The sequence below is a fragment of the Hylaeus volcanicus genome, chromosome 3 (genome assembly GCF_026283585.1).
Source record: "Hylaeus volcanicus isolate JK05 chromosome 3, UHH_iyHylVolc1.0_haploid, whole genome shotgun sequence".
Classification (NCBI taxonomy): domain Eukaryota; kingdom Metazoa; phylum Arthropoda; class Insecta; order Hymenoptera; family Colletidae; genus Hylaeus; species Hylaeus volcanicus.
This window is the reverse complement of record NC_071978.1, coordinates 3,076,062-3,088,976: the sequence shown is the minus strand read 5'-3', so window position 1 is coordinate 3,088,976 and position 12,915 is coordinate 3,076,062. Positions and strand designations below refer to the sequence as shown.

Below are 12,915 nucleotides of genomic sequence, written 5' to 3'. Positions count from 1 at the left end.
ACAAGCATCCAACTTACGTAAATGCGCGGATGTACGCTAAAAACAACGAAAGGCAATTTGTGATCAATTCCATTTTACGTAATGCTTCGAAGAGATGTCGATAGGAATGGCAAATTATTTGAAAAGGTAAACAGTAAATGCGACGAATTGTAAGAACAACGTATACATTTTTGGTTTATGGATAATATGTACAACAATCGCTAGCACCTTAAAGACAAACAATTAAGACTTTCTCCATTAGTCACGATCGTTTAAACTTAAAACGAGTATCTAACTTAATTAGTTACAATTCATAATCAAGCAATAGCCTCTATGTGAACATGTCGAACGAAAGGGATGATCGTTCGATAAAACACAAGACATTTACTATCTAGTTCTTATCGTACTAGTGTAATGATCGAAATTTTATCCCTACGATCCACGCATCGTAGGATTAAAATCTACGCACGATACTGCAAACAACTTGGCTATCAAACCGTCCTTTTTTGTGTCAAGTATCTTCGTGTATCGTGACCATTGCGCAAATTGGAGTGCAACGCGCTTTCTGACATTTTGTTAAAGTAATCCCTCAAGGTATCGTCGTAGTATTGCTGCTGCGATCGTAGCGTCTCGTCTTCGAAGAACTGCTTCAGCTGATCCTTGTCCTGGAAGTAATTCGGAGCGAGGCCATTGGGCAGCTGCTTGTTCTTCATCAGCAGTCCAAAAAAATTGTGCATCCTGGGGTGATTAATGCCGCCTTCTTTGCCGCCCTTGTGGTGTTCGTATCCCTTGAGGAAAATATTCTTATCGGTGGGCGACGAGGCGAACGAGGAGAACGAGTCGATCGAGCCTTTCTTAAAATCAGGGCGACGATGTCTCGTATCGTGTAGTTGCTCAAATGGTGAGCTTTCGGCGTGAATCGTGTCTATGTTAGTCGCAGAAGTCTCCGGACCACTTGTCTTGGGAGAGAACGTATGCCTGGGATAAGGTCTCGGTCCATGGAAATGACTTGGACCATTGAATCTAGGTGGTCCAGACATCGGTCTCTTCTTTCCTGGCTTGTCGTGGAAATGGCCCTTCGAGCGGTGAGAGCCCGAGTGAGGAGGTTTCATGAAGTCCCTGACGTGCTTGGTGTCTCTGAAATCGCTGTTCGGGCCAAAGGTGAATTTGTCTTGATCCGAAGGTCTGCGATGTCTATGGGGTCTACCGCTTCCATGGTAGGAGTGCGTAGAGTCCGAGGATTGAGCCTTCAGCATCTGCTCCAGCGCCGCCAACAACTCGTCAGGCTTCTTGTTAGTCAATTCAGCCGTCTGCGGTTTCGTTTCGCTATGATGCGCTTCGACATCCTTGATTCTTTTCGAATCAGACAGAGAAGCCTTCAGTCGCTGCAGCTCGTTCTTCAGCTTCGCGATGTCCATCGCATCTGACGCGTTGTGACGATGATGCCCTGGCTTTCGGTCATTGTTCCACTTCTGGGAGTTGTATATGGTCTTCAGAGACTCCTTGAACATCTGCTCCGCGTAGGTCGCCAGGTCTGTGTTCAGTTTTGGTTTCGTCAGTAGCTCGCTCTGTGCGTCGAAGCTGGGCTTGAAGAAATTCCCTCCTGGTAACAGCGGAACGAGATTCAGATTCTGCGGCAGAGGTTCGCTGGCGTGCAGCTTGCTGTTCAGAGCATTCTGATTCTTCATCACGTCTACGTTGGGCACGAAGTTGATGGGATTGAACACGGGCCTGTCTTGAGACTGGTACGTTTTCATGTCGTTGTAGGAATCTTGGTTCTTCGAGCCTATTTCCGTCAACGAGTTGACGAAATTCTGAACGTTGGACGAGGAATCGGTGGTGGACACTAGCGCTGGCCTGGCAGTGACCACGCTGGTGGTGGTGAACATGGGGAATGGCGTGGTGAACACTGCCGCGGGATAATGCATCGCCCCGTAGGAATTTATGATCGTGTCCACTGGACTTGGTTTGATATTTGGATTCACAATCTCTACATTTCTTGTGCCGACGTATGGCAAATGAGCGTTCTCCAACCCCCCTGAACCACCTTGGAACGTGTTCAATGCATTAACGTTGTTGATACTCTGGCTACCGGTATTGTCCATCGTTGGATACGTGAGCGATGGCAATTTAATGTTCCTCAACGTTGATATACCATTGTCTACCCCAGTGTGCGGTACCTTTACGAACTGTTGGTTCTGCCACGTTCCTCCTTGAACGTTCTGATGGTCAGGGATCAGTTGAGGAGTGCTTGCTGCGAAAGTGGTCAGCGTGGGCATAGGCTGCAACACAGCTGGCAACAGATGGGTCGTCTGAATGTACGTCTTCGTTTTCGGAACTACGTTTTGTTGATAGAGCCCAGTCTGCACCTGTGGCTTTACAATCTGCTGAGTATTCGAATTTTGCAAATAATAGGAGTTACCGTTCAACTGCCTCTGATCGTTCTGACCCACCGCCATGGTCGCCGAGGCCAAGAAGTTCGCGGTGGATCCAGAGATCATGTCCTTCTTGTTCTGCGACTCGGCAGTCACCAAATTGATCTTCGTTACTGGCAGAGTCTGAGGCGTCGACGTGATGGTGGACATCGTGGGAATGTTCTGCACCTGCAAATTCCCGTGACTGACAAGATTTTGACCGTGCATGCCGTGTGGGTTCACCTGAATATTGAAATCTGGGTTGGATTGTATCGGAGTCTGCATCAACGTTGGGACAGTTTGATGAGTAGGCTGAGGGACTATCAGCTGAGGCATGCCCCCGTGAACCTGATACGTCGTCCGTGGCGTAGCTGTCCCATGAACACTGTGAATGGGTATGCTCTGCAGGGGATTCACGTTTGGGGTGACTGCGAAAACCGGAGAAACCGTGCTGGACACGTACTGAGGCTTCAAGTTCGTCGAGAATTTGTTGGAGTCGCTCACTTGAGGAAACACCGCCTGCATCGAGTTATGAAAGCTGTTCTGACCGACGACGACGTCCGGAGCAGACGTGGAGACTCTCAACTTCGAGTCATCGCCGATTCCCGTGGGTGAGCTGACGGTGCTGACAGGCGTGGCTGAGACTAAATTTTGCACAACGGCGTTCGACACGTCGAAGCCTTGGCTGCTGCCCATCGCCGACGAGTGATCAAAGTTCGCTACAGGTACCAAATTCACTTTGACAGGAACGAGGAACTTTGGTTTCTCTAGTTGGCCAATTTCGACACCGCTGGAGTGTGAGATCTCTAGGTTAGGAGATATTTGATTCCAGGTATTGCTAGGGTTGAACTTGGAGCTCTGATGAGATTTGTGCCTTGCTTCCAACCCTGACTGTCTGCTATCGTATCGCGTCTCTTCGTAACTGTCGTCCTCGTCGCGATGTCTGTCGTCGTCCATCCAAGAATTTCCTCGCATCCTCTGCCTTGACTTCGTTCTCGAAGAGTGATGCCTCTTACCGTGGCTCTCGTACTCTGTGCTATCAGACACCGATCCTCGATGCTCCTTTTGGAGTCTCTTGGAGCTGTCGCCGCTGGAAGGTCGTCTTCTGTTCTTCTGAACTCTTCTGGGCCTCTCCGTGTACTCCATGTAATCCTCGTCTGATAAATCCCGGGAGTCTTCTTCACTTCGGAATCTGCCGTCCCTGTTGTGCAACACCCTCGATGTTTCATAGTTTTCTCCACCCGAGCCTGATACTATCGGCGAGTTACCGAACTCAGCGACTACAACTGGTCTTGAGAATCTGTGGTGATTGTTCGTCTGCTGAGAGGACGCCGCGATGCTGGCGTACGCGTCGTAGCTGTTGGAGTTGCTCTTCTCCAGGTCGTTCACCTCCTGATCCGTCCTTGGAAAGGACGAGGCTATGGGCCCGCTCTGTCCGCTCTGCCCGTGACCGTCGTAGTTGAAGACATCTTGCTGATGATAATTATCGAGCACTTTCTCCTGCTCGCGAGCAGCTTTGTCCTTGTCCCTCGCTGAATTGTTAGGATAATAACGAGCGTAAGAAGAACTCTCGTCGTTATTGTCGGTTATCGTCCCGTAGTTTCCTGTGTAATTCTCCAGGTTCTTTCCCTTTCCTTTGATCCCGTATCTCGAGGAGGACTCCGTATTCTCGTTTCCGCTTTCCACGGAGCTCGGGGGGCCTTCGTAAAAGTCCGGATAATTGGCGACCACGGGCGTGTCGTTCCTGACTTTCAACAGCTCGAAGTCGTTTTGCCGTGTCTGGTACTCGAACGATCTGCGATTGTTCCCACTCGGACGTGGGAAGTTTAAGAATATCCTCGCTTCCGTGGAGTAGGCGGGATCGTTTTCCAATTCGTCCACATCTTCCTGCTCGACGGAGTCCTCGTCGTCGATGGTGGAGTTGCTCGGATCGTTCAAAGAATTGCTCCAAGTGATGTTGCCGAGTGGCTCCAGCTGGTCGAGGCGATTGGAAGACTTGGACGTCGAGGATGTCGTCATCGGAACGAAACCGTTCGAGTTTTCGTAGTGCACCGTGGTGTCTATTAGCGAGGTTATTAGCTGATCTCGAAACTCCTTATCTTTCTCCTTGGATTTCTCGCCGTTTTGTACCACGCTTTCCGAAGCGGTTGCAATTTGATCGAGAGTCGCAGCTTCTTCTTTGAGAACCACATCTTTGGCTCCTATTAGGTGCGGCCAGCTCAAAGAGAAGAAGAGGACCTGCATCGAATACGAATGCGTTAGCAGAGAAGAAGATGTGTTCGATTCGCAGCGTGAGTTCACAGACTTTCTCGTCATCCCGGACGATTTAACCGAATTAATTAAAGAAATATACTGACAGCCATAACGAATTGATTTTTTATACTGTCGATGAATATACATAGTATTTCTTTTAACGCGTTCTTTTTAAATGGCTCGTAGGATGAGCCTCGAACCGATCTATGGCGTCAGACGCGGTAAGACGCTAGCTGGTTCGAAGAAAGTTGGCGATCGCGTTCAAGCCCGAAAGAAGAAAGCGCTCCGATTATTGCGAACTTGAGATAATGGCAAAGCTAAACGGAATCATCGGCGAAAATAGCTGGCAGTCAAGGGACTGACCTAGAAAAGAAAAGCGGAGTGGAAAAGTAAAATGCGGAGAGCATGCGTGTGTACTACGACGGACAAGGACTGAATGTGCACGGAAGCAGATCCACGGAAACTTTCTCACTGATTCATGGCGACCAAATTCTGATTGACGGCGAATCGGGTCTTGTGTAACTACCACTCGAAAGATCAAAACTGCGTCGCCAGGTTGTGTACATGCATTCGGTAAAGCCGATGATGTTTTTCTGTGATTCTTAAAGGATACTCAACCCAAGTCTGATTTTAGAACGGATGAACAGCATAAGCGGAGGACTTACGATAATTGAGAGGTGGAGATTTTTACGAAAACACGATTCCTAAGAAGTGTGTCATTTTCAGACGCTCTGATACATTTCCGATTAAATAAACACGGTTAATAGTAGCGTGTAATTTCGCGCGAAGAAAAATTGCTCTAATTGCGAAGAAAACGCATCGTGCAACGTGCATCCACGCAGCTAGCAATAAATCTCTATCCCCTTTCGACGGATCCAAAATGGAGCGACGTAGAAAATATCCCTGGTCAGAGAGCGCGAAGAAAGTAAGGTCTTACTTCTAATTGGTTAACTCGCGCGGGAGGTAAATTAGGGAAAACACTAACGTCGAAATATTAAGATAGAAAGTGCTCCAGTTATACTGATCCGTGTACGGTTAGATACACACTAGAAATTTCTGTCGACGTTGAACCTGTTTTTCACAAATTTCTGAAATGGATTACATTTGTTAATTTAGCAACACCTTTGAATAGAATCGAGACATTTCATGCGTGAAAAGGAGAGAAAAAAATAAGAGTAAGGGAATCGAACCAATGCTGTACATAATATTTGCGTAATAATCTTTCTCCCGGTAGAAGGAACCAGTTGCTAATTAGCTACCGAGGCAATAAAGATCGTAACAAAGACAAAATAAAAGTGTTAAATCGCGTAAAAATATGTCTCGCAAGGTGATGCAAACACGCGTTGGATAAATCGTTGAAGCAAATGGTCACTGTTTCTATTCACTGGAATGGACATTTTTTGATGGCGGAAGGGGTTTACGAGAGTTTCAAACTCGCCCACGGAATGCTACGATGGATTATTATGGACGGTTTATCCTTCGATAGGTCGCCATAAACACAAGAACTGAATTCGCACTCGGATCCCGGTACTTACGAGATGAAACAACATTTTCCTTGGTCGCGTGTCGGGCACACCCTCTAAAACGGAGAACCACAGTTAGGCAGGGCCGAGTGTCACTGAACGTCGCGTAGAACACATTGATTGCAGCTTGGTGGTCCGTCCTTCGAGCTTCTGTAATCCGAAGGACCTTGCGAGGCGAACATCCACGCGAGAACTGAGCCACATAGTAGACACGCGATTTTCTTTATACACTCCGGTAGCCAAGTGAAAAATATCGTTCTAAATATTATCCTAGAGCCCATCGGCCTGAGGATACTTTCATTCGCGACACGCGACTGCAGCTGGGAAATTGTTGTCCGCAACAAGTGCAGGATGCGACCACCCATCATTAACGTGGTGGAAGCCACGCAAATTTGCTGGACGAAGGAAAAGTATCCTAGTCCGTTCGCATCAGACTTGGAGATCTACGAATGTTCGGTGTAATTGAGTGTAATTACTTCTAATAATATGTAACGCCTGGATTTTTTTTTTCTGCAGCTAATCGTTCTCACTTTTCACGAAGAATCTCGGAGCAGTTCTCGACGAGAAGAATGTAGAAGCTATTTTTGGAGTTCGATTAATTTTTGGCAATCGTTCGATTAATTTTTGGCGAAGAGATCCCACCCAGACGCAACGTAAACTATGGAAGATTCGCCTAGGATGGTCAGTAGTTCTTCGTCCAGGATTTTATGCGCTCTGAAACGCACGCATTATGCACAGCGCGCTCGCTCCTCCCGATGCAACCTGCCTCACACGATAGAAACGACGCTCAGCGTCGGTGTGCCAGGACGCTGCTGAACGCTCGAGGATTTGCCTGTGTAAGATCTCGCCAGCGCTGGCAATCGCCACAGTTTAATGCCTTGTGTCTAATTGCCGTGCTTCGTAGATATGCTGGAGATATCATCGTTGCTTCTCGTTGTGAAAACGTGGAATTAATTGCGCCCTACGACTATCGCGAGTAGTTTGTTCATCCCCACGCATGCAGACAATTAACACTAATTACCCGCCTCGCACCGTGTCGCGTTCACTTACTTTTCTCCCTTTGCTTCCTTTTTTGGCTATTTTGATGCTACGATAATTCCCGCGAATTTAAATAATAGACTGTACAATTTATGCATTAACATTGTCTGTTGTTGATTCGCGAGATAACCGTAAATGTATATTAATAGTTTGCGATTCATCGTTCAGGAACGATTTGGATAGAAAGTGAAAACTGCCGGTGCTTTTGAGTTTCGTAAAATAACTTACAAGCGATGTTTGCTTTTGTCAGATAGCCACAATAACTGGCGACCGTCATTCGAAAGGAAAACGTGAAACGTTTGCTTGAAATAACATATTCAGCCTTTTATTTTCCGCTACGTTATCAGACAGTAAATGGAGCAATCGATTTGCTTCGAGTAGCAGGTATTTCAAATAATGAAGCTATTTCATTGCGGTATGCGCAGTATTTATGTGGTATGTGTGGCATTTGTTTGCGTGGCGCGGCGCGTTTGTGGTATTCGTACGGTATCCGTGTTATGTGTCACGTGATATCTAATTGTTAGACAGTGAATTTTATGCATCTGCGATGCTTACGAGAATGGAAAACGCATGCAGAATCTAATATGCATTTGGAAAAAGAAATTGATCGTTGCATTTTCTGAAACATATTTTGCGTACGATCTATATATTTTAATAAATTCTCTGGCAGATTTTTAAATTTATCTATGGATCGGTGAGAATACGAGAAGATGGAAGATCGAAGGGAATTAAAATTGACTATCGACTATGTATGAGTTTTATTCAAATATATAGGAATGTATACAAAACGAGTGTCTTGAGTCCTTAAAAAAACTAAGCTCATAAGGTACCTTCTTGAAGCGAAGAATTTGGTTAGAAGCATCCGTGTGCTCCGACCGCGACCGATTCTTTGAAACTTTTATCTAAGAGGTAATAGATCTGACGTCTCAAAGAATCAACGCCCAGGTACAGTATTTCGCGATAAAAATTTATTGCACAATCCCGTATTAAATACTGTCGAACTAGACAATTCATAGCATTCGAAGAACAATGTCTTTTCCGCCGATCTGAGATCTCAGAAACACTTCAGCTCTTGACCTTGTAAGTCGTGAACCTTGGATCATCCACAATCTGAACGTTCTTCACTTTCTGCCTAGCCGTCGAGCGTTCACCGTAATGGCTGCCAGCCAAGTCCGCTGACACATCCAAATTGCTCGTCTCGTAGCTCGATCTTCCATTGTAAGAATTCGAATCGTAGCTAGGTCCACTACGGGCGTCTTGTTGCGTCAGTCGAATCAAATCCAACACAGGACTCTTCCCAATACCAGAACTCCTGTCCTTGTCGATGGACTCCGTTCCAAGATTATAGGTGGAGGGTCGCGCCAATTCCTGAATACTATTGGCATACTGTATCAAGTACTGCTGAAGCAGAGCCTTCAAATTAATGTTCTGAGAGGGCTTAGGTTGGATAGGGGACGCTCCGTCCACTCTAAGGATGATGACGGGTATCAAAGAGTTCCCGGCTTGCACGAAAGTCGGACGAACATTCAAGATGGACGATGGGTTCCTGATGTACTCCGAGATGGACGGATTGTAGTTCAGCAAGTCGGAGTACTGAAGGTTGTTGTAGCTATTCAGATCGCTGTTGCTTAGGCTCTGCTTCGTTGCCTGCTCATTCTCTGATAGTATCGTGTCCAAGTAATTCTGAACCTTCGGGGTGTACTTGGTAGCGATCCGGGAGCTCTCACCTGACGGACCGTAGACACTAGTGACGGGGGTGGTGGTGTTGATTGTAGGCTCCGTCACGTAGGAGTCGGTGTACTCGGCATTTGGGCTGTTGGTCTGGTACCTGAAACAGAGGAGTTGATTACATTACAGTGTGGTGCAAAGTATCTTTATTCTAAGCGATCTAAGTTCACCTAAGTAATACTTATCTTCGCCAGTGAGTTCACCACTAACCTGGAGGGTATCTGGCTGTAAAGAGACTCGTAATTCAGCTTCTGTCCGCTGGAGCTGGGCTTCGTTCTTCCTGAGTAAGACGACGAGAAGGAATATCCGCTAACAGTGGGCTTTCGTTGGTGCGCCAAGTTAGGCTGCTGCTTCTGGGTCACTAAATTCTGATAACCGAGCCGGTACACTTGTTGCTGGGGGAAGCTCGACGACAGCGACTCCGCGGAAACGAATGTGTTCGCCTGTTGTTCGTTCTGCTCGACTACCGTGGGAAATTGCACCGGACCCTGGGAGAGGACGGTGTTTTCCGTGGTGGTTGCTTCGTAAATCGAAGAGGCGCCCTGGGATTTAGTTCGTTGCCCCGTGAATTGCGGATATTCCACGTAAGTAGCAGGCGGGACGTCGGACACCCGGCCGTCCGGGTATTTCCAGAAGATTTTGTTCTCGTAGCGGATTCCATCCTCCACCGTATATCTGGGACCATTGCCAGACAGCTGCGCGGAGTCCTGAACATCGTAACTCGACGGTGCGACGGTGGAGGTCTCGACGGTTTGAGCAACGGAGCCCAAGCCTTGGGGGTTGATACGGGATCGAGTGTTCTGCCTTTGGGCGGAGTAAGAGTGCATATTGGCCGAGAAGGGGCCTGTCGCGGCATATTTGTACGAGCCAGGGCTGGAGGTTGCGTATCCGACTGTCTCCGTGGAGCTGAAAGCCAAGGACGATTGCGTGGTAGTCGGAATGTTCCTGTATCCAGAGTACTGAGCTCCAAACGAGCTGACCGCCGGTTTCTGCGTTGTTGGGAAGTTCTGGTACCCGAAATTTGTTTGTGGCTTCTGAGGCTTCGTCCGCGATCCGAACACAGGCTGGGATTTCGATGATTGCTGGTAATTCAGGTACTGGTTCGATTGAGTCTGACTTTGAGCCTGGATCCCACCGAACGAATTATGTCGCGTTCCATGGAAATACTCTGCTCGGTTGGTAGGCTGGATCTTCTCTATGATGGTTTTAGGTAGGAATGGGCTGATAGATTCCTCGATGCTCACCGTGGTTCCCGATTTTCCAGCAGGGAAGTAGTAGTTGTATTTTCGAGGTTGCAGGACGTTCTGCTCGAGACCGTATCCGAGACCACTGTTGACCGTTCGTTTGGACTTCTCCTCGGACGTGACGCTTTCATCTTCTGTTCCATTACCAAAGTCTAGTAGAATGATCGGAGGCAAAATGGGTAGTCGATCCTCTTCTTCCTCGCCATCTTCCTTCGAGTCCAGGATCTCTGCATCCTCTGGGTTGTCCAAACTGACAGGCTCGTCCACGGACTCAGCCTGGGCGCTAGCTTTGGACAGATCCCTTCCTGAAGTTCTTGCATGGCTGAGGCCAATTACCAGCAGAATCGTGGCGATCTGAAAGCGATGGACGCAAAGTAAGGAAGAAGAGTTTTAGAAAGCATTTACTATTTAAACAAAATTATGTTTCAATGCGTCATCTTCTTATAAAGTGTTCCACGTCCTCCTCTCTTACGGCAGAAGAATGGAAGGACGTTCGCGAAGTAGGCTAATAATTATTGATCGAGGGGAAATCTTGGACGTCTCGAACAGCAATCATTACAGGGGTCGACCTTGGCAGAAAAGAGTTTGGATTTCTACAAGGTTGCCGTCGAAGTCAAGCAGCCGGAGAACGAGTTTTATGCGCTGTGCACTTGTGATTTTCACCGCTTTCTTCGACAGCCAACGCGCCTCGAGGGATATCCGCGCCACGAGAATTGAAATTCCAGCGTTCATCGATAAGAAATCATCGCTTCTTGTTCTATAGATAACGAGGTATCGTATACTTGGACGTGACTAAATTTTGTGTTAACTTTGAATTAATTTATGCGGATTATTTCGACTGTAACCCACAGTTACGATGCTGATAATTCTTGATTAGTCGTACAGCAATTAACGAAAACGAGTTTGGTGAGAAAGTTTACACGTAACGCGCGTATCATCAACCTGGTTTTCGTGAAACCAATTTACCTGGAAAGTCGTTAATTATTGGCATTTCGGGGATGTTGTTTGCCAAACGAAAGCAAGGTTCTCATCGTGTTTCTACGTCAGCCAGATAGGAAATCAGCCGTTACCCAACAAGGACCAAAAGGAACAGATTTTATGACGGTGTGGCGCGCCAGTATTCGTCGAATACCTTGAAGGACTTTCACTGACTTGCTCAAGAGCATCTGCCACGACTACTTTGCCGGACGATGCGCGACCGTGGATGAAAGAAGATAAGAAACACTTTCTCCATAATGATTTAGAAGAGACTATTCCGTCGAGAAAAGGGAATGCAAAAGTATCAGCAATGCGGATAATCAATCGTTCAATAATTTATGTTAATAGTAAGACTTGTTTCTCTACGTATCGAGTAGAAAATTAACCAGCCGTGAAGAGCAATACTATGTGTAGAGATTGGAGTAATTACGACAAAATCACTTAACTGTAGTCGATTGCAATTATAAATAAATTAGCAATTACTACATACTTTTAACACCTAACGTAGTCTTAATGACGCCGACCATGCGATGGACTGCAATAAACAGAATTAAAATTCACGAAGCAGTAAAGGGGAAGTCCGTGAGATGATCACTGAAACGACGCAAGAAGTATACCTGCTGCGAGCCTAATCAGAAATCCAGTGGGAAAGCCATCGAAGAAGATCACTGCAGCGCTGGGCGATGCATTCGAGAAAATTTTCTGATCAGATATTGCGCAACAACCTACAGTTTCTATTTTCCATAACTGATCTTACGTGGAGGCATTCTGGTTTTGGAAAACTAAAACTTATGAAATTTTCACGAATTTGTTTAAAATAAGCTAGTTGCTCTAAAAATGTAAAACTATGGAGATGTATTCACGTGCGATTCAAGTAACTATGAATTTTGTTATGTGAATAAAACTTCACTTTAACGCACAGATTTGACTTGTTCGTTGCAATATAACAAAATACAATAACGTGGTCACTGACTGCTTCGATAATGAAACAGATTGATTCACACGTGGAATGACTTGACGAATCAATAAATGGTTAATTAGTGAGATGATCACTGGAACGACACTGGGATTAATCAATTATCCAATTGAGAACCGATGGAAACGATTCTTGACGATGCATGCCAGTCAAGTGACATTCAAGGCAATTAGAAAATCTCTAATTTCTATTGACAAGTAAGAGCTAAAACACGCGATTCGCGAAAAAAACAACAAAAATCACGGTACTTACGTAGATCGCGTTAGACCTCATGACAACGGTCGACCTTAAACCTGCACGCTTTGCGGCCTCGTCGTGTGTATTTGGGACTGATGAAGCAGAGGCCGCAGCATCCCACCTTATATGCCTTCGCTTGAACCGCGAGAGGGACACCGTGATTATAGTTTCACCGCCGTAACACAGAGGCATTTCTCATTCGACACGTACGGAAAGACACCTACCAGTAGCGTAGCGACGCTGTCCAGATTGCGTGCTCATCCTCGATCAGCACTTGGACGCGAGAAAAGCAGGAACTACGATCTGATTCTCGCGTAAGACTGGTAACATTAAAGTCACAAATAATCGACGCACGTTTTCTGCTACCTTACGGTTTCATGCAATCGCCCGAATCGTTGCGCAAACGCAACTTAATTTTGTTATGTCATCCTCTGCCTTCTAATCCAGAACTGGAAACCCTGGCGTGTACCTCTGGATCTTCTACTTTGATCTAATCGATTTTTATGTATGTCCAATTGAAAAGTTCATCAGTTATTCAAACAAGT

General features: G+C 46.4%; 2 protein-coding genes across 2 annotated transcripts; both read right to left on the bottom strand.

The window, feature by feature from the left end:
• Positions 1-470: 470 nt before the first annotated feature.
• Positions 471-4,709, bottom strand: LOC128873491 (uncharacterized). The gene has a single exon (XM_054117098.1). The coding sequence runs from the start codon at positions 4,707-4,709 to the stop codon at positions 471-473; it is 4,239 nt and encodes a 1,412-aa protein (XP_053973073.1).
• Positions 4,710-7,953: 3,244 nt separating this feature from the next.
• LOC128873457 (uncharacterized) lies at positions 7,954-12,518 on the bottom strand. Its single transcript, XM_054117049.1, has 3 exons — positions 12,386-12,518; positions 9,146-10,533; positions 7,954-9,035 (listed from the first exon to the last, which is right to left on the bottom strand). Exons 1-3 carry the CDS (start codon positions 12,404-12,406, stop codon positions 8,273-8,275), a joined length of 2,172 nt encoding a protein of 723 aa, XP_053973024.1. The 5' UTR covers positions 12,407-12,518; the 3' UTR covers positions 7,954-8,272.
• Positions 12,519-12,915: the final 397 nt, after the last annotated feature.